The sequence below is a fragment of the Dasypus novemcinctus genome, chromosome 7 (assembly GCF_030445035.2).
Source record: "Dasypus novemcinctus isolate mDasNov1 chromosome 7, mDasNov1.1.hap2, whole genome shotgun sequence".
In the NCBI taxonomy this organism is placed as follows: domain Eukaryota; kingdom Metazoa; phylum Chordata; class Mammalia; order Cingulata; family Dasypodidae; genus Dasypus; species Dasypus novemcinctus.
The window spans coordinates 111,599,537-111,623,321 of NC_080679.1; the positions used below are offsets into that span (position 1 = coordinate 111,599,537).

A 23,785-nucleotide genomic window follows, 5' to 3' on the forward strand; every position below is an offset into this window, starting at 1 on the left:
TGTGGAAGACAGTTTGGCAGTACCTCAAGAAGCTGAATATAGAATTGCTGTATGATCCAGCAATCCTGTTAGTAGGAATATATTCAGAAGAATTGAAAGCAAGGATGTAAACTGATATTTGCATACCAATGTTCACAGCAGCATTAGTCACAACTGCTAAAATGGAAATAGCCCAAGTGTCTCTCAACTGATGAACGGATAAATAAAATGTGTTATATACACCCAATGGAATACTATTCAACTGTAAGAAGAAATGAAATTGGGATGCATAACAATATGGATTAACCTTGAGGACAATATGTTGAGTGAAATAAGTCAGACACAAAAAAGTCAAATATTCTATATTCTCACTAATATAAACTAAATAAACTAAATACAATGAGTAAACTCATGGAGGTAAACTCTATAGAGTATAGGTTACCAGGAGACAGAATGTGGGTTGAGAATGAAAGCTGATGCATAATATATGTAGAAATTTTCATAAGGTTTATGTAAAAATGTGGAAACAAATAGAGTTCATGGTGAAATTTATAGCGAGTAAAAGTAACACTGTTGATTTATAAATGTGACAGTAGCTGAAAGGGGTCTGTGAATGTAAATGTCAATTGAAAGGAAACTAGAGAATAATCTAAGGACTGCATAACATAGTGATTTTCATGGTGGATGAAGATTGTGGTTAAGATTATAAATATAAAAATGCTCTTCTTTTACAAAGTGTTAAAGGGAAGCAGCTGTGGGTCAAGCAATTGATCACTCATTTACCAATTGCAGGACTCAGATTCGATCCCTTAGGACATAGTGGTAAAAAAAGGAAAAAGCATCCCAGACCTGCATGTGGCGGAGAGGCATGAGCTGCCACACAGCAAAATAATGCACCAAAAAGACAGTGATGCAACCAGATAGAAAAAAAAAAATATGGTGATACACGAAAAAATTACAACTAATGTAACTGATAGATGATAGTTAACAGCAATACTGTAATACTTCTGTATCCATAACAAAGAAGATATTTCAATTCTAAGAGACAATACTGGGGGGGGGGTGGCTAAAAGGTGTATGGGGATTTTTCCTTTTGGAGTAATGAAAACATTCTGAAATTGACTGAGGTGATGACAGCACAACTCTGTGATGAAAATGAGAGCTACTGTGTGTACACTTTGAATGGATGGTATAAACCATGGGGTTGTATAACACAGGGAATCCAGTGATGGAAGATGGACAATGATTAATAGGACAAATATGATACTGTTCTCTCATGAACTATAACAAATGTATAATACTACAGGGCATTAATGATCAGGTGGGTTGAGGGGAAAATATACCAAATGTAGATACTGACCATAGTAAGGAGTAATAATGTGGTGATGCTCTTTAATAGTTTGTAACAAATTTTTCACAGCAATGCAAGGTGCTGGTGGTGGGGTGATGTATGGGAGCCTTGTATGATAATATGCATTTTTGTTTTGTACTTTACAACTTTTACTAAACACATTATTTATGTATGTTCATGTATGAATGATACACTTAAATAAAATTTTATTTTTAAAAAACACCAAATATCAGTCTTCTTAGATTAAAATTATAAAAATAGAGTATCAGTTCCCAATACCGTGCTTGAAACATACCTGTAAATATTTGTCAAACTGATAAATAATTTTATGTGTTAAAAAAACATAAAAACTCTAGAGTATAGATTACTAGGAGATAGAATGTGGGTTGAGAACAGGGAGCTGATGCTTAATACACATAGTATTTTTAATAAGTTTGATTGTAAATGTGTAGAAATGGACAGAATTGATGGTAACATATTTTAGTGAGTATAGCTAACACTGCTGATTTATAAATGTAATTGTGGCTGAAAGGGGTAGTCTAGGGATGTAAATGCCAATGGAAAGGAAGTTAGAGGATAATATAGGGACTATAATATTGACTTCAGTGGTGGATGAAGATTGCGGTTAATAGAAGAAATACAAGAATGTTCTTATATTACAAGGTATTAAGAATATGTTGATAAATGGGAAAAATAAAACTAACATCACTTATGAACTCTAAGTATGACTAATATTTTTGCAACAATGGCAGAGAAGATACTATATCAATTCTAATGGTCAACAAGGGGGATAAAAGGAGTATGGGTTATTTTTCTTTTGGAGTAAAGAAAAGTTCTAAAATTGAGGTTATGAGAGTACAATTGTGATGAAACTGAGAGCGACTGAGTGTACACTTTGAATGGATGATATAAGGCATAAGACTATAACACTGTAGCAGTGTAATATGGGTATGAATTCCAAAAATAAAGATTGGATAATGTTTATAATCTGATCTGTGCCTGGGTATGATTGAGTTATGATTAGGGCATTGAGTCCCCACGCCTTGGTGGGTGGGAATCACAGATAAAAGGCATGGGAAAGAACAGAGTTGAGGCCTATTTTAATGTTGGAGTTTTGATGTTGGAGTTTGATGCTGAAGCTGGAGCCCCAGGGAGAGAGACAGAGCCGTTTGCCTGATAGTCTACAGCTGACCTGATGGAGAAAACACAGTAGCTGAGTCCAGAGGAACCCAAGAAGCCTGAACCCTTGCAGACGTGGGCAGTCATCTTGCTCCAATACATGAAAACAGACTAGTGAGGGAAGCAACTTTTGCTTTATGGCCTGGTATCTGTAAGCTCCTACCCCAAATAAATACCCTTTATAAAAACCAAGCAATTTTTGGTATTTTGCATCAGCACCTCTTTGGATGACTAATATAAACACCTTGAACCCTGTGGTGGATGACAGACTGGTTAATAGTACAAATATGAAAATGATCTTTCATGAACTATAACAAATATAAAATACTAATACATGGAGTTAATAATAGGGTGATCTGTGGGAAAAACACCAAATTTATGATATGGACTATAGTTAGTAATATTTTGACAATGTTCTTTCATCATCTGTATCAAATGTTTTACAACAACGTTTAACGTGGTGGTGGTGGGGCAATGTATGGGATTTTTGTATGGTATTCATGATTGTTTTATTCATTTACAACTTCTCTAATTAAAAAAAAAAAGCTATGCAAACAATTTCATTTATGCAGATCAACTTTAGAAACTGAAGACATCTTACTTGCTGTTCCAGTTTTTCCCATCTTTACAACCAAGTTGTCGAAGTACACTGCACCTGCATTGAAGATTTAAACACATTTAAAATGAGTCCAGTGGGAAAATGCTGAAGGTGTCATGCCCACTGAAATACAAGCATAGCTTACCTATTAATAAAGTCTATGGCTTGTGCTTTCAACTGCTCTGCACTGTGCAAATCTGCTAGGACAAGGGTATCAGCAACATTTTCTACTGTGAGGTTACTACACAAAGCTTCCTCACACATGACCTTCAGCCGTTCCAGTGCATACTAGCCAAAAGGAAAATATAACCATTAAATATTTACTCATACTAACAAGTTCTAAAATACATGGTATTTGTAAATTTGAAAACGAAGTTAAAGCACACTGTTCTTTGGAGAGTACTTTAAATGTCTAAATTATTATTTTAACCTAATATGAGGAAAATGTGAATGGATATATTTAGGAAGACTAATGTATTTAAGGAAATTTTAATTTACCTAACTGCAAAATACAGTATATTTGCAATATAAAGTTCATGCTAAAAGGATACTTTATTACTAAAAATTCTTAACAAGTATCTTCCCTACTATTTCAAACACCAGAGCATACTACTCAGTACATATTACATGTTGCCACTATTCAATCTTCAGTTTTGAAAAGGAATTCATTATTAAGCTAAACAAATAATATTCATTATTACTAAAAATTCTTGAGGTCATTAGTGTATTTTAATATTTTTTCAGCCTTACTGAAGTATAATCGACAAATATACACACATTATATAGCCACAATACTAAAAAATTCTAACACTACCAAGGATCCCACCTCCCTTTTGCACCCTGGCAACCACTAATCTCCATTTCTAAGGTTTTATCATTTCAAAAATACTATATAAATCAAATCATAGAGTATACAAACTTTGTAATTAGCTTTTTCTGCACTAAGCATAATTCCCTAGAGATTTAGCCAAGTTGTTACATATATCAGTATTTCAATCTTTTTTTATTGCTGAGTAGTAGTCCATGGTATGAATATACAAATTATTGTTGTTTTTTTAACCATGGTTTCTTTAACCACTCACCAGTTGCTGGACATTTGAGCTAATTCCAGTTTCTAGCTATTACAAATAAAGCTAGTACTATAAATTTGTGTATAGGTTTTTGGGTGAACATAAATTTTCATTTATCTGGGATAAAATAAATGCCCAAGATAGCACTGTTTTTTAAATTTCATGTTCAGATGATCTGTTCTTAACATATCAAAATAGAATTGGTTTTTCAGTATTGATCTTGTATCTTCCAATCTTGCTCAACTTATTAGTGCCCTTTTATACATTCTATTGTAGTTCCTGCATAGATGATCATGTTGTCCACAACAGATTTTTATTTCTTCCTTTCCAAGCTGGATGCCTTTTGTTTATTTTCTTGACTTACTGACTCTCCAGTACAATGATGAATAGCAGTGGGAGGAGTTGACATTCTTATTTTGTTCCCAATTTTAAGGGTAAACTATTCAGTCCTTCCCCACTACAGGCATACTTTGTTGTATTTGTGCTTCACAGTTACTGCATTTTTCAAATTGATAGTTTATAAGAACCTTGCATTGACAGCAAGACTATCGGTGCCATTTTTTCAACAGCATGTGCTCACTTCATGCCTCTGTCACATTTTAATTAAAGTATGTACATTGTTTTTTTAGACACAGTATTATTGCACAATTAATAGGTTACAGTAAAGTGTAAACATAACTTTTATAAGCACTGCGGAACTGAAAATTTCACATGACCTGCTTTATTGCTTCTGTCTGGAACCAAATCTGCAATATCAATGATGCTTGTAAATATGTTAGTAGTTTTCACAGTTCCTTAGAAGGTTGAAGAAGTTCCCTTCTATTCCCAGTTTGATGAGTTTTTATTGAGAATGTATATTAGATTTTGTCAATTGCTTTTTCTGCAACTATTGGCAAAATCACGATTTTTCCTTTTTGTTAATGTAGCAAATTACATTGTTTAACTTACAAACATTAAACCAAACTTGATTCTGAGACAAACTCATCTTGGTCAAGATGTCTTATTCTTTTCATATTTTTAAATTAAAATCACTAAAATATTGTGGGATATTGGTTTCGCAATTTTCTTTTGTTGTAATTCCTCATCTGTTTTTGTTATCAGAGTTAATGCTGGCCTCACAGAATAAGCTGTGAAGTGTTTGATCCTTTTTAAAATCTCTGGAAAAGTTTTTGTAAAATTTTACTTCTTTCTTAAATGTTTAGTTAAATTCACCAGTGAAGCCATCTAAACTTGGAGTTTTCTTTACAGAAACTTTTTTTAAAAACTATTATCATGTATCTGTTCAAATGTATCTATTCAGATTACCTATTTTTTCTTTAATTTATGAGTTCCAAAGGAAATTCGTCCATTTCATGTAAGTAATATACTGGCAAAAAGTATATTATATTCCCTTATTATCCTTTTAGTATTTGTAGAATAAGTGATGACTTCTCTCTCATAAATGATACTTACTTAGATTTGTGTCTTTATTTCCTGATCAACAAGGCTAGAGGTTCATTAATTTTATTTTTTTCAAAGAACCATCTTTGGTTTCATTGATTTTCAATTGTTTTTCTCTTTCTATGTCATTGATTTCCATTCTGATCTTATTATATCCTTTCTTCAGCTTAATCAAGTGTAATTTGGTTTTCTTTTTCTGGTTTCTTCAGGTAAAAGCTGAAGTGAATTACAGAGCTTTCTTCTTTTTTTAACAGAATTTCCTCTAAGTACTGCTTTAGCAGCATTCTACAAATTTTTATATGCTATAGTTTCGTTTGCATTTAGTGAAAAGTTATTTCTATTTTCCCTTTTGAATTCTTCTTTATGATGCGTTATTTTGAAGTGTATTGTTTAGTTTCCAAATATCTCAGCGTCTTCCAGATATCTTTGTCAATGATTTCCAATTTAAACTTTTCACCTGAAACCTTTTCAATTAATTGAGATTTGTTTTATGCCTAGAATATCATCTTAGAAAATATTCCATGTGCACTTGGAAAAAAGTATACTCTGTTCTACAAACCCAAATTATATCACATTGAGTTATAATTTTGTTCAAGCCTGCTATATCCTTTCCACTTTTCTACCTATTTGCCATCAACTATTAAGAGAGGTGTGCTGAAATCTCTAAACAAATTTGTGGATCTGCCTATTTCTCCTTAAGGTTCTATCAGGTTTTATTTCATGTATTTTGAATCTCTTTTATCAGACACATAAACATTTAGGATTATCATTGTTCTCTTAATATCTTGATCCCTTTATCCTTATGAAACGATATGCTTCATCCCAGGTTGGCTCTACATTTTCCTTATATTCCTGATATAGTCTCTCTAGATATCGTGTTAGCATGGTATATATTTTTATATCCTTTAACTTTTGTGTCTTTAAATAAAGTGGACTTCTTATACGCAGCATACAATCAGAAGTTGCTGTTTTATATAATCTGTCCATATATGCCTTTTTTTTTTAAGAGGCAGTGGAGATTGAACCTGGGACTTTGGACACTGAAGTGAGCACTCAACCACTGAGCTACACCCACCCCTATTTGGGGTTTTTAGATATTTACACTTAATGTGGTTAGATTTAAACCTACTATCTTGCTATTTGTTTTCTCATCTTTTTCACTTTTCTTCCTTTTCTGCTGCCTTCTGCATTAATTACATGTATTTTTTTTCACTCTATTTTATCTCCTATGTTGGCTAATTAGCTGAAATCCCGTTTTAATAATTTAATGATTTCTGTAGGGTTCATCTTTAACTTATCAGTCTACCTCAAGTCATATTTTCCACTTTACCTCAAATATAAAAACCTTAAAATAGTATACTTCAATTTCTCTTCTCCAGGCCTTGTACTATTCTTGTCATATATTTTACTTATACATGTTTTTATTTATACATGTTATGAACCCTGTAATACACTGTAGTTATTTTTATTTAAACAATTGTCTTTTTCTTTCCCTTTTTAACATTATCTTTTAAAAGATACATAGACCATAATAAATGTTACATTAAAAAATATGAGGTTCCCATATGCTCCCCTCCCCTCCCCCACTCCTCCCACATCAACAACCTCTTTCATCAGTGTGGCATATTCATTGTATTTGATGAATACATTTTGGAGCACTGTTACACGGAATGGATTACAGTTTACACTGTAGTTTACTCTCTCTCCCAGTCTTATTCAGTGGGTTATGGAAGGATATAGAATGTCCTGCATCTATCCCTGCTTTATCATTCAGGACAACTCCAGATCCTGAAAATGCCCCCATATCACACAGCTTCTTTCCTCTCCCTACCCTCAGCAACTCCCATGGCTACTGTCTCCACCTCAGTGATACAGTTTCCTCCATTGCTAGAGTCACAATAATTCTATAGTAGAATACCAGTAAGTTTACTCTAATCCATATTTTATTTCTCCATCCTAAGGACCCTGGGATGGTGATGTCCACTGCACCTCTAAATTGAGAGGGGGCTTAGATCCTGCATAGCTGATGGATGCAATTATCCTGCTTGTAGCTGTAGACTCTCTCGGTTCCCTGGTGTGGTGGTTGACCATCCTCACCTCCTAGTTAGTTGACCTGGGTAAGTTCAATGAACTGGACAGTATGTGTTGTAACTCTGCTGAGGCTCAGGGCTCAGCGGGCACATGGACAGTCCAGAGATTCAAGTCTCCTGAGCATACACCAATCCCAGCGCCAACTACAGGTTCGGTAAAAGTGACAGAAGAGGCATGTATAGAAAAGTCACATCTGTGCCCAACTCCTTCACACTCAGGAGCACAATTTTCAAAGTAGGGTCCACTGGTAATATATTAGACTTCATTTTTGGAGAAGTTTTGGATAACAGAGGGGTTCAACTATGGCAGGGGAGGAGCACTCACGTGGGGTGTCATTGATGGGGGGATGCATGGGTGGGAGGGAGCTCTCCAGGGCATGCATATAGGGTATATAGATATATTCGGTATTGGTTGGGTATTGACATAGTGGGTAGACTTTCACACAACAGCTGAGGGAGTGCTGGGTTCCCATTCCGGGAAACTCTGACACACTCTCCAAGGAGCAGCAACAATCCCCCAAGTGCAAGGGCAAAGACCACTGAAGAAGAATGGTCCAATGATGGGCCACTGATAGTGATGAATATGCTTATAAGCCTGTGTGCCTGAAATTTCAACTAGGCCTAAAGCTGCAGGGTACTTAAGAGTTAACTCCTGAGAGCCTCCATGTTGCTCAAATGTGGCCACTCTCTAAGCCAAACTCAGCATGTAAATGAATTACCTTCCCCCTAGTATGGGACATGACTCCTGGGTATGAGTCTCCCTGGCACCATGGAATTACCACCCATCACTAGCAGGTGAGGTAACTAGAAAAAGACCTTGAATAAAAGGGGGAAATGGTAAAGACAAATGAGTTTATATGGTTAAGAGACTACAAAATGAGTTGGGAGGTCATCAGAGGGGTTGCGTTTAAAACATCTCAGCAGGATCTCAGACAGCCAAAGTAGATACAACCCCAGGTAGTGGTGCTCCTGAGGGCTAGGGAGACACCCAGGACCTACACTCATGACAGATGGCTCTGGAGTTAATTGTCTTCTTAAATAGATATATAAATAAGAAAAAAAATTATATATTTACGTATGCTGTTACCATTTCCAGTGCTCTTCATCTGTTCATGAAGTTTTGTCATTTCCTCTGGTATTATCTTCCTACTGCTCATGTAGGGTAGGTCTGCCAGTGATGAATTATTTCAGCTTTTTTACATCAGAAGAGTAGATATTTCAACCTCATTTTTGAAAGACATTTTTGCTGGGTATAGATTTCTAGTTTGACAGGATTCTTTTTCCTTTAGTATTTTGAAGATGTTGATCCACTCTTCTTGCTTGCATTGTTTCTAATGAATCTGCTGTCTTCCTTATCATTCTTCCTCCTTGTTTACAAAAGGTGTATTTTTTTTTCTCTATTTCTAGGATTTTCTTTTTATTACTGGTTTTGAGAAATTTGTTAAGATGTGCCTTGGTGTGGTCTTCCTTCATGTTTCCAGTGCTTGGGATTCAGTAAGTTTTTGGATTTTTAGTTTTCATCAAAACTTGAAATTTTTTAGCCATTATTTCTGCAAATATTTTTTTCTCTCCACCCCCACTCTCCCCTCTTCTTCAAGGACTCCATTACATGCTTATCAGGCTACTTGAAATTGTCCCACAGCTCACTGATTATCTCTTCATTTGGAGTAGGTGGGCATTATTTTTCTTTACTCGTGATATTGGACAATTTATATTGCTGTACTAATCTTTTCGTCTGCAATGCCTAATCTGCTGCTAATTCTATTGAGTGTATCTTTCTTCTCAAGAAAGTCTATGTCTCTTCTAAACTTTTGATCATCTAGAACACAGTTATAGTAACTGTTTTACTGCCTGCTAACAACTGCATCAATTCTAGGTTGGTTTCAACTCATTGTTTCTGTTCTCCTCATTATGGGCTATACCTATCTCCTTAATAATCTTTGACTGGATATCACATATTGTGAATTCTATCTTGTTTGGTGCTGAATATTTTTGAAATTCTATATTCTTGAGCTTTATTCTGGGACAGTTTGTTACTTGGAAGCCAGTCTTATCTTTTTGAGTCTAAATTACTTTTAAAGTTTGTTAGGCCAAAAACAATGTTTATTTTAGGACTAATTATTCTTCACTATGTGGGCAAGACCATTCTGAGTACTCTATTCTATGCCCCATGAATATGGAGCTTTCCAGTTTGGCTAGTGTGACCAGACAATACTCCCAGTCCTTCACGAGCACTGGACACTATTACATGTAATCCTCTTGGATGGTTCTTTCCCTAATTGCAGGTAACTTGTTCCCATGCACACACTGATTAGTACTCTGCTTAATACTCTAGGGAAGATTCTATAGATCTCCAGTGTTTTCTCTTAGTGAAAAACTCTCTTTTCCAGTACTTGTCTTGTAAACTCTATCTGCTCTGCCCTTCCTAAACTCTCAGCATCATCACTTCAACTCAAAGAATATGCCCGGTGCTACTGGGCTTCTCATCTCTGCTTCATGGCACAGAAACTCTCTCAAGGCAGTAAGCTGGCACAATAGGTTTTCTAGGTGTCAGTGCCCTTCATTGTCATATGTCCAGTGTCTTGAAAACCACTGTTCCATATATATATATATATATATATTTTTTTTTTTTTTTCTTTTCCTTTTGAGGGACTGGGGGTTGGGGATTGAACCTGAGACCTCCTCGAATGGGGGAAGCCAGCACTCAACCACTGAACCATATCAGCTCCCCCATGTTGGCTATTGGTTTTCTCATTTGGTTTTTTTTTTTTTTTTTGGTTGTTGTTGTTTTTTGTTTTTTAGGAGGCACTGGGACCTCCCATTAGGGAGCAGGTGCTCAACTGCATGAACTACATCCACTACCTGTTCGATTTTTAAATTTTTCACTGTTTCAGATGGGAGGCTAGATTCAGTCACTGTTACTTCATCTTGGCCAGAAGTAGAAGCACCTATATTATCCTATTTAATTTCTTGGTGGGTTTTTAAATATCTTTATCAAAACAAAATTAGTGTGAAAAAGGGATCAACAACCAAATTTCAGCTAAAATAGTAAATTGATAAATTCTGACTGTAGTCTTTGTGGAAAACAAGAGATACAGAAATAACTATAAGGTCCTTTAAGAAACTAAATGACAATGGTTAGGTCAGTGTTCTCTGTTGCTTAATAAATACATTTTTTAAGAATTAAAGACCACTAATTTTATAAAAATGCTGGCATAACTGGGAATTAAAGCATAAAGAAAAGTAGACTGCAGGGGACAATTTTTTTCTTTTACAAATTTGTAAAGCTAATTCACATGAGTAGGCAAAGCTTTCATGGTAAATGAAGAAAAACAAAAATAAAAGTTTATATTATAAGACGATTTCTCAAATGGCACTAAAACTTTACATAACAGAATGGCTATTCCCAGCCTTATTTGAGTGCTAGGCTATGTTACACATAATATTCTCTAATGGTTCTTTCTCGGCCTTGGGTAGTTTGCTCACATGCATGAACAAATCAGGTCATTAAAAGCCAAAAGTCTAAGAATTACATTCTGAGATATTTGTTAGCTACATTTAAAAGAAATAACAATGTATTTATTCAGACTTTTATATATTTTAATTGCATAGAAATTTGAGCTATCTTAAGTGGCTCAAATGGAAAATGTTATTCTAAAAATACCAAAAAAATTTATACAGTATTTCATTGAGTTTGTAGACTTACGTTACTTAGCATCTTTTACAATCAATTTCAGTGATAAACTGTTTAAACATTTTGGCTTTCAAATTATTATGTATAATATATACACTATATTATTACAAGAAAAATGAACATGACATTTTCATCAATTGTTTATGAATCTTTAAGAATGATTACTTAGATAATTCCTTTCTAGATTAGAGATAAATTCATAGTATACTTTTATTTCCATAAGTTCCTTCAAATTACACACATCTTACATTTGTACTATGAATTCAAGTTTATCAAATATAGCTTAATTTACCAAAATCACCAACTTCCCTGACTTTTCAAAGTGTGTATATGTGTATACATGTGTGCATGTGTATATGTGTATATAAAATGCTAGAAATCAAATTTGATTAATAACTTCTTAAATCACGTTAGGGTATAAATAAAGCCACTTATTGTACTCAAGGAGATCTGACACCACTGAGATTAATAAATGTAAAAAAGTGTTTTTTATTTTGCTTTTCTTGTTTTACTTTTTTATTAATACTTTCCAGTGAGAGGAATTATGCTGGGTGAGCACTTTGGAATGTTGATTTTACACTTTTTTCTACCTGAGTGTGTACTGTTGTTACACATTCCCATGTTTTTAGACTTAGCTTCCTTCCTCTTTAGTTTTTTTGAAATCATCTAGCCTTGTAATTGGTTTATGTGATTAAAAATTGTGCTAGCAAAATCATTTGCAAGAGATTAACAGGACATGAAGCACAGTTTAAAACGATGGTTTAGAGCAGTGGTTCTCAATTTTGACTAAACCTCAAAACTACCTAGCAGCTTTTTAAAAACCAATGCCTGGGCCCTATCATCCTCTAATTAAATTAGATTTTTATCAAGAGCATGGACATCAGTAGTTTTGGGGAAAGCTCCCTAGGAAATTCTAATAGCTTAGAGATTTTCTGTTATTTTTGTACTATTTCCCTACCTTCAAGAAATCACCATTACAAAAGAGCATTGTAAAATTGATAATATGATTTTCTACTTTCTATGCTGTTACATTTTAAAAGTTTATGAATACATAGAAAATAAAATTATATAAAATACCCAATATTTTTCTCCCTTTAAAAAACAACAAAGTTCATGCACTTTATCTTAAACTAAGAATATCTGAAAACTGAATTAAATTATATATGTTTTATACTTGTTCTTATAAAAAGGAGTAATGATGCACTCAAAATTGCGTTAGCTTACAGTTTAATTTCCCATGAAAAATTCACTTTCTTCCATACACTTTAACTGGGTCAAGATATTTCTACATCTTGTTGATTTCAAAAACCTGATATCCATATCATTTCACTGTATTCTATTTCATAAAACCCTCAAGAGTCATCTACAAATAATACAAATAAATTCAGTATTTCAAGTTATTTGGGTTTTTCATCTGATGACAGCTTTCAATATACATCAAGTTTGAGGATATTTTTCAGCTCCTCAAGACCTAGTTACTTACTTTGTCTGCAGCTGCCAACAAATTGTCAGCCATTTTGTCAAGGTTTGGTGCTTTTCCTGTATAAATGAATCCCATCATTTCCTTAAAAACCTCAGGGTCTACATCATTTATTTCCACTTGATTCTGATATTGAAAACAACATAAAAAAGATGTTTAAAAATACACACAATTTAATCAAAGTGAATCCCTGGCAGTAATTCAAACCGCCCCCCCCCCGCAATTTGTACTAAAGTACTATACAACTCAGGTATACATATAGAGACATTTCCAAACTCTATTCTAAACTAAGTAAGTACATTTTCAGTAAGCTAAGTGGGAAAAGTTAAGCAGGCAGGTCTAAGAGGAATAGCACACAATGTATGAAAGGTGAGGATCATGATCAGCTGGGACCCAGCCAAGTACTACCAAGTGAAAAGTCCCCAATTTCTGAGTTGAAAATACACATACACACACAATAAGCCAAACAAAACACATCTGTATTCAGTTTCTCACCTCTAATCTAGAGGAAGACGGCTATTTGGTTTTTCTTTGTTAATTTTCGATGTCTTATTACAATGCTTAAGACCCTACAACCATCAGCTCTATTCCTGGCATTAAAGGAAAGTACATAATTGAGATAATATCAGATTCCACTGTCTCAGAACTCTTTCTTTTTTTTGGGGGGGGGGGGAGGGGGGCAGGAAAGGCAGGTATTATTATCTACTGGTACCTCCTTCCTTACTTAAGACATACTCAAGTCCAAAGGGGATTAGTTGATTTTTAAACTCCTGTAACTTTTTATTTCATTTCTTTCCTGGCATCAATGAAGCTAAATATCTGTGATGGTTAATTCTGCCAATGTGGCCAGGTAATTGTGCCTCGTTGTTTGGTCAAGAAAGCACTGGGCTAACTATAATACAAGAGCATTTATGGACTTTAGTCACCACTGACTTTACTGCAGTGGTAAATCATAGATAGCTGGTTATAATTACATCAATCACAGAGATTGCCATCAGCAATGAGTGACGCTTAACCCAATCAATTGGATCCCTTAAAAGGGGAAGTGATTCCAGCATTGAGAGATATTTTCCCAACTCGTCTTTGGACAGCCAACATCTCCCAGAACTTGTCAAGAATTTTCACTGGACTTTCACCATAGCCCCTGGTTGGAGCCAGCCTGCGGAACTTGGACTTGTGCATCCCCATGTCTGTGTGAGAGACTCTTACAGAATCGTATATTATTGACAGCTATCTCTTATTGATTCTTTTTCCCTAAATAATCCCGACTAATACCGTATCTACAACTAAACACCAAATTTTTCTGATCCTTTGTTATCAATAACATTTGACATCACTGATATCTCCCCAATTCTGTCATGAGGTTGATCATAGCATCTTCTTAGACCAATTATCAAAGGAAAAAAAGCAGCTATTTTATTGCAGTCTCTAATTATGAACCACACATGAATAAACTTTGAAACTGTCCTATTGGAGACCTAAAGCTTATATGTTATGCAACTAGCAAAGATTCCACCTCTGATCTCTCATCTGACTGGATTTTAAGATGACAAGTGAAAGAGAAATGTCTGTGGAAGTCAACAGGTAATATGTGGATTATAGTTAATGTATTGTAATACTCATGTAATCTTTTTCCTTTTCTGTTAAGTCTAATATCCTCGTTTTAGTGGCAAAAATGTAGACATTATTTTTGTTTCTAGAAGATAAATTCTAAAATTGACCCCTGAAGTTTAGAAATGTGGAATATACATTCTCAAACAGCTATGGACCAGAACTATGTTTCTGGATAACTACTACCCATTTGTTTACCCACTAGATGAGCATTCAAACAGCCATTACTTGCAATATTCACTGAACATTCATATTGGGCTAAATTTATTTTTCTACTACAGAACATTTTCCCCCCATTTTTATATTTGCTTCTAGTTTTTTTCCTTATCAGTGTGACAATGAAAACATGCACCGTTACTTTAAATATACACATCTCACTATTCTAATTTGTACAAATTAAACATTAGACTTTAAACCATGTTTACCTTTTTGCTTTCTTCCATTTCATGTTCAAACATTGCATTGAAAACTGGGGAACGCGCTATAACAAGATTAAAAATCATTATTTAGTGCACGAATTTATAAAAAAAATCATACTATATTACCCAAAAGTAGAAAGTACCTGCAAGCACAGATTTATGAGCTTTAAATTCTTGTCCTCTCACAAAAAAACTGCAATCTGTAAATCTTGTGTTTTCCCAGAGATTACCTAAATCTTCTGCTAGTCGACACTCAGGCACCTTCAAAGTATTTGTATTAGTATGTCCTGATATGTTTACTGAATCTTGAACCACACTCACCTAATAAAAAAGAGACATAGCAGGAAAAACATTTTCACAAATTAATATCATAATCAGTTATGGAATCCATACTTAAATTTCTTATGTTTAAATTCATTTGAAAATTCAATGTACTACTGATCAAAAATGCTAATACCTGGAACTGAATTTTAAAATATAATTTAAATAAAACAAATGATATAGAGAAACAAATTAGATTTATTTTAATAATAAAATGTTATGCAAGTAAATGGCTTATCAATTATTTGGAACGTTTGATTATTAAAATAATTCCAAAAACTTTTCTCAACAGAAAAAGTGGCATAACATGAAGAAAACTGCAAACAAGAAAAAGACATTTGTGAGATGGAGGAAGAAATTTCTTTTTTTTCTTTTCTCACATTTCAGGCCTATTAATATTTAAATTTTATTATATATACAATAAACAGCATAAGACTCATAATGATATTTTGTAGTCTATATATCAAGTAGGGAAGCATATTGTCATTCCTACATGTTTCAACTATAGCAAAATTCATTTAATATCATATTTTTTATAAATTGCAGAAACTTCCACAAAAGCAATTCTAATTATTAAAGTTATTAAACATCTTTTAAGGAAATTCAATAGTGAGAACAATACAAATATAATTTAGTTCAATTTGCAGACCTTGTATCTATGAAATAATAAAGGCTGTTATGATTGCAAGATTGCTTTTATGAAAATTTCAATATAATATGGATTAAATTATCTCCCATTAAAAATGCCTATATACTGGATAAAATCTGAAAACACTATTGACTAAATCTTCCACCATTACTTTTAAGAAGCAGTATTCTATATTATTGAAAATTTCACATTACATTTAGTAAATTAAAGCAACTACTACCTCAGTTAGTAAAGAAAATGTTTCAGAGTGAATAGAGCATTTTTTTAAAGTGCTATTTTATCTACAGTTGTTACTTTAAACTGGTAAGTTTTAGAGTAACTGGTTATGCAGCAATAACTAATAAAGTGAATTCTTTTAAAAACATTTCAAAAGGCATTTATTAAAAGAAGATAAAGTTTAAGTAAGGACAGAAATACAGTAAATTATGCAGAAAATTTAAATTAGAAATGGTTAAACTGAAGCAAACTACTATGTGCTAACAGTTAAAAGTATAATGGTCCAGTATACATAGTCAAAGATCGTCTCAGAAGTCCCCATTCACCCAGATGTACAAGCAGGCATCTCATGTGAATGAATGGACACTTACAAAGAAAAACTGGAAAACCTTTATTTTTCAGAGGCTATTTTTATTAACCATCCACCCTCCCCACCCTCAACCTGCATATTAATCTTTTGGAATCATATGCATCATAGAAATTAACTAGTACAATCACCTTATTTTATAAGAGGTCAAAGTGAGATGAAGAGAAAGTAAATAAAGTGCACTAAATCACACTGCTACTTACTAATAGAGAAATACTAGACCTGTATCTACAGATTTCTTTTTTAGGGTTCTTGTACTGCACAATACTTCTTTGAATATTTTTTAAAATTATAAATACTATTTTAATATAATTATGGCTCAAGGCAGCACAGCAACCTTGTGAGATAATCTAAATATGAGAACCAAGATATTGTGTATATAGATCAACACAGCAATAAAGGTTCTAAGTTTTCAATATTTAAGCTATTAATCATTCCAATTATTTGTAAAATTTTAGTAACTACACAACAGAAAAAAACACTAATCCTTACCTGACTGCCCTGTTAAACTATATATTATAACCTAATGATTCATAAGCCAAAAATGTTGGTGTTGCTACTCAGAATTTAGTCAGAGATCAGCTTTTTATCATACTGACAGTATTTATTTGTCCATATCAAACTGCTTGGAAGTGGACATGTTTAATTATAAGGTATGTGCAAAATTATAAAAATGTGATGATATATTGAACTTAGGAAAGGATTTACTAAAAGTAATATAAGTAATGTGAAAGCTGGGTGAAAATTAGGTAATAAAAGAAATACGAAAAATAAAATACTTATCAAACATAGCGATGTTGTTATATTTGTATTTTGTCTAAGCAAATCATTCAAAAGGACTTATACTAACATGCACATTTACAGAGTATTATTATAGCAACTTCAAATATTAAATAAGACAATTAACATTTTTACATCAGAGTATTCAAGAGACTACTTATGAAGTAGAAATTAATCTAATTAAATTTGATAATCACTGAATTCTGATGATTATTTTCTTGATACCTACAATTAAAAAAGTTAGAAATATTTTTCTCTATTACATATTCAAATACAGGTAGCAAACATTCTGGTTGAATGGAATCTAGAATAAAAAATTCAGAAAAAAGGCTGAGATTCTTTCCTGAGGTCTGAATTTACTTTTCCTTCAAAATAAAAAAGGCAAATGCAAATATTCAGCAACAAAAAAACAGGCAGGAAAAAAAAAATGAGTCCTTAAAAATGAATTATAATTTTAACATTATGAAAAACATACTATGTATGTTCTATCCAGACATACATATTTTTTCTGTTCTAGGCCAAATGAAACATTATGGAATGGCAAGAGGGTGTAGACTATTAGGATATATAATCTGTTGGAATTCAAAAAGATGAATAATACTCATCAGTTTTCTGGGTTTTTTTTTTCTATTTATCAATTTCTATTTTCTACATCATTTTGGAGGACAGAGGCAGAGGATTTACACTACTAGAAATCTGTTTACCTCTGACCAATTATATCACTACGTTGAACTTGCAAGATGAAGCCATGTCTTGCACAAAAAGGGAAGCAGCAAACTGCCTTACCTGTCTACAGCACCACTTGCAGGGGAGGGGGAGGAGGCAGTTCTTTAGGTAGGCTCAGTACAACGCTTCCTCCTCTTCTGCAAGCAGTGCTGGAGCTGCTGTAGAAGGAAGGGGTATCCATGAGAGTGATGGAAGAAACAATGGAGAGCATGAGGAATGATTATTAAAAGTACTTTTTGCCAGCCTATACAAAATACAGTGCCCAGGACATTTACATCAGTAAAAAGATGCATATGTCAGAATCCAAAGCTGAATCTGATCAATGCCAACTTACACCATGATGGGGGGACTCTTATTAGGGGTCATTAGTATATATAATCTAACATATGGATAATAAGCAGACTTCAAAAATACATATCAAAAAGGATTTTAAACTAATTTCAGCCTTAATTCTGAATTTCTTGGTTATCTAGGTTCCAATACAATTTGCTTAGGAAAATATTTGCAAACACGATTTCAATTTTAAATGGCATATTTTCTAGCAAAACTTCATTCACAAAGATTTTAGCTGCACTAGTTCATTGTTTTTGTTTTAAATTGTATTTAAAAACCTTTTAGGTCCTTTTTAATTTTTAAATTTTTATTTATTTTTCTCTTCTTTATTTTCTTTTAAATGTTACATTAAAAAAACATGAGGTCCTAATATACCCCCCACCCCACTCCTCCCACATTAACAACCTCTTGCATCATCGTGGCATATCCACTGCACCTGGCGAATATTTTGAGCACTGCTGCACCACATGGACAGTGGTCTACACTGTAGTCTACACTCTCCCCCAGTACACCCAGTGGGCCATGGCAGGACATCTGTCCCTGCAGCACAACCCAGGACAACACCTAATCCTGAAAATGTGCCCACATCCTTTCAGGTCCTTTTAATTCTAAGATTACATGATTTTAAAAAATTAACAAGTTGAAGTTTAAGGTAACTATTAAAATTCAGGAGTTTCTACAATATGGAATTTAAAATAGCATAATATATTTACAGAGAATACTACTTAGAATAACTAGTGACAACAAATGCTTCAATATTTTTTTCAAATTCTTTGATGATCTCCACTCAAGACATTTGCTATATGTGCTTTATCAAGCACATAATTGTACTCAAAACAAATGCATCATACAGTTCATTTAACTTGTCAAAGTGAAAACAAGATACATTATATTTACACTATGTGGTCTCTGGGGCCATATTTCAATTATTTTTCTGGCACAACATGATACACAATTAAGCTGTAGTCTTGCCAAGAAAATTTTATACATTTCCTATAAATAGATTAAAGCTAATAACTAAGTTGCAATTGAGGAAGTTACCATGCTTCCAAGATGCTTATCAATCTATAATAACCTGTCAGAATGTATTTAACGTTGTTTACTGGATCCTAACATTTTCCACCAGCTTTCTTCTGAAAGAAAATAATCCTCCAATTCACTCCAGAGATGACTCTCAAAAATTAATAGATAAAATAACTTAATGATAACAATAACAGAAGCAAACAGAAACCTCAAATTAAGACAAATCTTAAGTTCAAGGGGTAATGCTGCTAACTTTCAAAATATGGCATTTTATACACACAAATAAACCTCATCAGCAGTTTGATGTTATACATGGGCTTATCTTTAAAAATTTGTGACATTATTTCTTAGAATGCTAATATCTATTTAATTAAATTATTCCAAGTGTCTGAATAAAACAGTCTTTTGCAGTCATTTTTCACTATCATTCAAGTAGATTCAAAACTGACACACTGAGTAATAATTTTTAATATGATCTGAACTGACAAAAATATTGATCATATCACATTCAGAATGAAGAAAATATGTGAAAATTTTCATATAAAGATATACGCATTCATAGTCTTTTAAAAAGAAAGAAGTATTTAGCATATTTAGTTTATAATGAGATATAACAGTATTTTTTCAAAACTTACTTCAGACTGGGCTACTATATTGATTTCCAAGACATAACCTAGGCAGCTTTTTCTGGTCAAGCATTTACAAATGAAATCTTATCAGTTATATCAATTACTTAATTTTTAAAAAAGTATACCCAATATATTATAATAGTTTATATTTTTGTTAAATCTTTAAATTTAAACATGGAGTTCCTTGAAGTAAAAAATGTACCCACCTCACAAAATAATGTAAGCTTGTCATCTGGTAAAAGACCATTAGCTTCATCAAGCAAAAAATCCCTTCTAATGAATTTTTTAAAACCCCAGTCTTTTCCCTGTACAAATCGATATGCTCTTTGGCTTTCTGGTGGAAAACAGAATAGAAGTTTACATAAAACACGTATCCGAGAAACATTTTTCTTAATAACGCAGTTAAATGAAATGTGAAAAAATACGCTATGTGTGTTCACAAATAAAATGCCATAAAAAAGATCAATTAAGGTAGAATCAGATCACTTCACATCACTACTCAAATTCTGGCCACTGTTGATAAGCTTAATTTCAGATTTCTTTATTTCTAAATAGAATAAGAGTTAGATCAAATGTGGAGAAGAAGAGATCTTTTAACAATTTAGGCCCTATAAGAAAATGAAGTAGGATCAAAATACATCATCATAGGCATACCAGTCATCATCTAATATCAAGAACTATTAAAAACAAACCTCTCATTTTCTGCTTCTCCCTTTAAAAATAGGGATTAAAAAAAAATACCCTAAATAACCAAGGCATCATTTACACTTTCCTGGGACCTATTCTACTGATGTAAGCTTTACTAAACTACAAAAAAATCTATTAACTGGTGAAAAGCGAAAGTCCCCATATTGTTCCTATGTCTCTAAACATAATCCCCTCATCTTTTTAAAAAAACTTTCATAAAAGACCAAAGGACACTTTTAATAAAATTTGTAGGAATTAACACCTGAAGTAAATTCTCAAATGTCTAACATAATGTATAAGTATATACATAATGTATAAGTATTTAAGTATATAATAATATATAACAAGATCCTCCAAAGAAAGTATTCACCATCCACCATACAAAGAAGAAAATGAAGGTGGAAAACCAGTAATAAATCTAATTATGAAATATTCCACTACCTTAAGGTGAGATAATGTGAAAATAAATATGAAAATATGTATTACTTAAGCAATAAAAGATATGTTTTATAAATGAGTATCAGAGATTTTCTCAGATAAAGTAGCTTGAGTCTATGACTCACTTCTAAAAAGATTTTTTAAATTTATCAGGTCAGTTTATGATGTCTTTTACTATTATGCACACTCTACATTTCCTGCAATAATGTATTATGAAGTTATAGGTTACATTATTTCTGCTGTCTATATATGTGAATCTTGTAATGAATTTAATAGGCCCTGAGACTAAGGAAAACTGATCGACTCTCAGTGAATGTTCAGTCCACTGCTCAAAAGATTCTAGTGACAAAATATCAGGACATTCTATTTCCTTTCACAGAGTTCTTCAAATTTTATTACCTGGCAAAATGGCAAGGGAGAGGAGAAATAGTTCTTGAACACCTATTATACGTGAGGCATTAAACCACGCACCGTGCCCTTCCAGCAACTGTTTTTCCAAGCAACAAGTAAATGTCACTTTAGAGTATGAAAAAGTTAAATTTTAGTATTATTTTTAGTTACTTTTACATGTCTTATGAAGTCTAAGACTTAGTAAAACAATTGTAGCTCTACTTTGGCATTTAAAACGAATTAAATATTCGTCAAATATTTTAAGTTAAGCAGATTTTAGTGAAAAAAAACTCTGAGATTTTTCTTGGGAAAAGTGCAGAAGTCAAAGTATGTAATTACACAGAAACTTCTTCACTCCATTTGCAAATCACTTACCCATTGCTTTTGTCTCTTCCCTTTTAGCATTCAGAAGAGAAAATTTGAATTTTGCTCGAACTTCACTTTTTGGGCAGCTGACTAAAAGCAAATATAAGGACAAGTAGTCTTTACTTTCATCATCTAATCCCTTTGGGTTTACCCTCAGGCACCTAAAATAAAACAACAGGCTCATATGGAGGAATATAATACTTCAAGCATTCAAAAAAGAGAAGCAATACTGAAATCATTCAATAAATAGTATCACCAACAGTACTCTTGGCAATATACCCACAGCTCTTTACCATTCTCCATACATTAGGGATTTATTACCAACCTAATGCAAGGTTAGACTAATACCTATTCAGGAACAATAACAACAAACCAAGAAAAAACTTTTTTTGGTAACACGAAAAGCACAAAACCAACAAAAATCTTACTTACCATTTCATTTTATCATTTGGGCCAGATGAAAACGTTGAACTTTTTAACACTTCACCCATTTCTTCTCGACAAAAACTGAAGTTATTAATAGTCCACATGTAGGAAAATTTTACAACTTTAACCTAAGAGATTCAGAAAATCGCTTTTATAATAATAACTTTTATGTTATTAATTGGTCACATTACACATCCTAAGATCCACTTTATTAACAATTACAGCTTCAAAATAATATTCTTAAAATACTATAAAACTTATAAGCCATGTATTAAAAAGTAAGGCATTTTTAATAGCATGTACCTGTGTGTAACACCAACTTTCAGCTATAGGACCAGTAGACATCTCTCCAAATAGAGGTGGGGTGGGTTCCCGGGACATTGCCACTGAATTGCAGTCTTTTAAGATTTATGCAGTATCCCACACAGTTGAATACTTTATCTATAAAGAAAAGAAGCTCTAATTACTGTTCAAAAAATTCAACTGACTGAACCAAAAGGGAAGAAGTTAACAGTCATAAAACAATTACTTTCCCAAAATTAGATTATGAAAAGACATGTGAGAATTTAAAATTATATCAGTAATTTTTAAGAAACGAAATGATAAACTTTTGCAACGTAACACTTGAAATCTAAACAACAAACAATATTTATATGACATTATTTTGCTAAGGCATACTTTTCAAAATATTACAAATCACAAGGTAACACAGGTTAATAGTAAGATCATACACACAAAATCACAAAACATGGGACTTAATGACAAGTAACAATATCCTATTCACCTTCCTTCATCTCTTCATTGATATATTCATGAAAACCAAAAAGGGGTGAAAAACCCCCAAAACTGCAAATATTACTCACTCATCTGTCACATTCCAAAGCACCAACTAAAACACAAAATGGGACATAGGTAATATTCTATAAGAATTACAAATTTCCAGGTAAGTCTTTGTATCTTAGATAATGAGGTTCTCTGATAAACTTTATCCCTATCAGAAGGCTTCTTACTGAGATGAACTATATAATAAAATTCTCTTCCAGTTAGCTGTTCTCTTGCTACACTCAAGTGAACACATAATTCCTCACATCTGGCCAAGGCACTATGTTGACTAAATGATAGAAAGTCTATAAAAGAAAGAGGCAAAATCAGGAAAACCTACATAAGCACTGTTCTTTGCAGGCACAAGAGAATCAAGATTACATTCTAACCTAAGGACTCAAGTCTAGAGAAATAATTTTTCTTAAAGGAATAAATAATAGGGGGAAAAAAACCACATGAATCCCATGAAAACACACTAGGCAAAAGAAGGGAGTGATTGTTAGTGAATTTATACAGTTGTGCACTCATCAACATTAACACCGTTTTAGAACACTTCCAGTTACCACAAAAGGTTCTTTCCACCCCAAACCTGGGTAACCACTTACCTACTTTCTATGGTATGCCTTTTCCAGAAATTTTATATAAATAGAAATATACAATGTAGTCTGTTGTGCCTAGCTTCTGTTTTTTTTCCTGAATAT

The 23,785-nt window shown here is 33.0% G+C and overlaps 1 protein-coding gene across 4 annotated transcripts in view; it reads right to left on the reverse strand.

Moving 5' to 3' along the window:
- SPOPL (speckle type BTB/POZ protein like) overlaps window positions 1-23,785 on the reverse strand; it is an 83,307-nt gene that overhangs the window by 16,544 nt on the left and 42,978 nt on the right. For all 4 annotated transcript variants that reach the window (XR_011649283.1, XR_009186605.2, XM_058301028.2 and 1 more), the window contains exons 2-10: window positions 22,566-22,703; window positions 22,269-22,390; window positions 21,846-21,997; window positions 20,162-20,289; window positions 15,055-15,232; window positions 14,918-14,973; window positions 12,885-13,007; window positions 3,253-3,395; window positions 3,111-3,164 (exon numbers count right to left, since the gene is read on the reverse strand). Coding sequence is in view for 2 of the 4 variants with exons in the window: in XM_058301028.2 (XP_058157011.1) it covers window positions 3,111-3,164; window positions 3,253-3,395; window positions 12,885-13,007; window positions 14,918-14,973; window positions 15,055-15,232; window positions 20,162-20,289; window positions 21,846-21,997; window positions 22,269-22,390; window positions 22,566-22,643 (1,034 nt within the window). In the remaining 2 variants the exon portion in view is untranslated. The remainder of the gene's footprint in view (window positions 1-3,110; window positions 3,165-3,252; window positions 3,396-12,884; window positions 13,008-14,917; window positions 14,974-15,054; window positions 15,233-20,161; window positions 20,290-21,845; window positions 21,998-22,268; window positions 22,391-22,565; window positions 22,704-23,785) is intronic.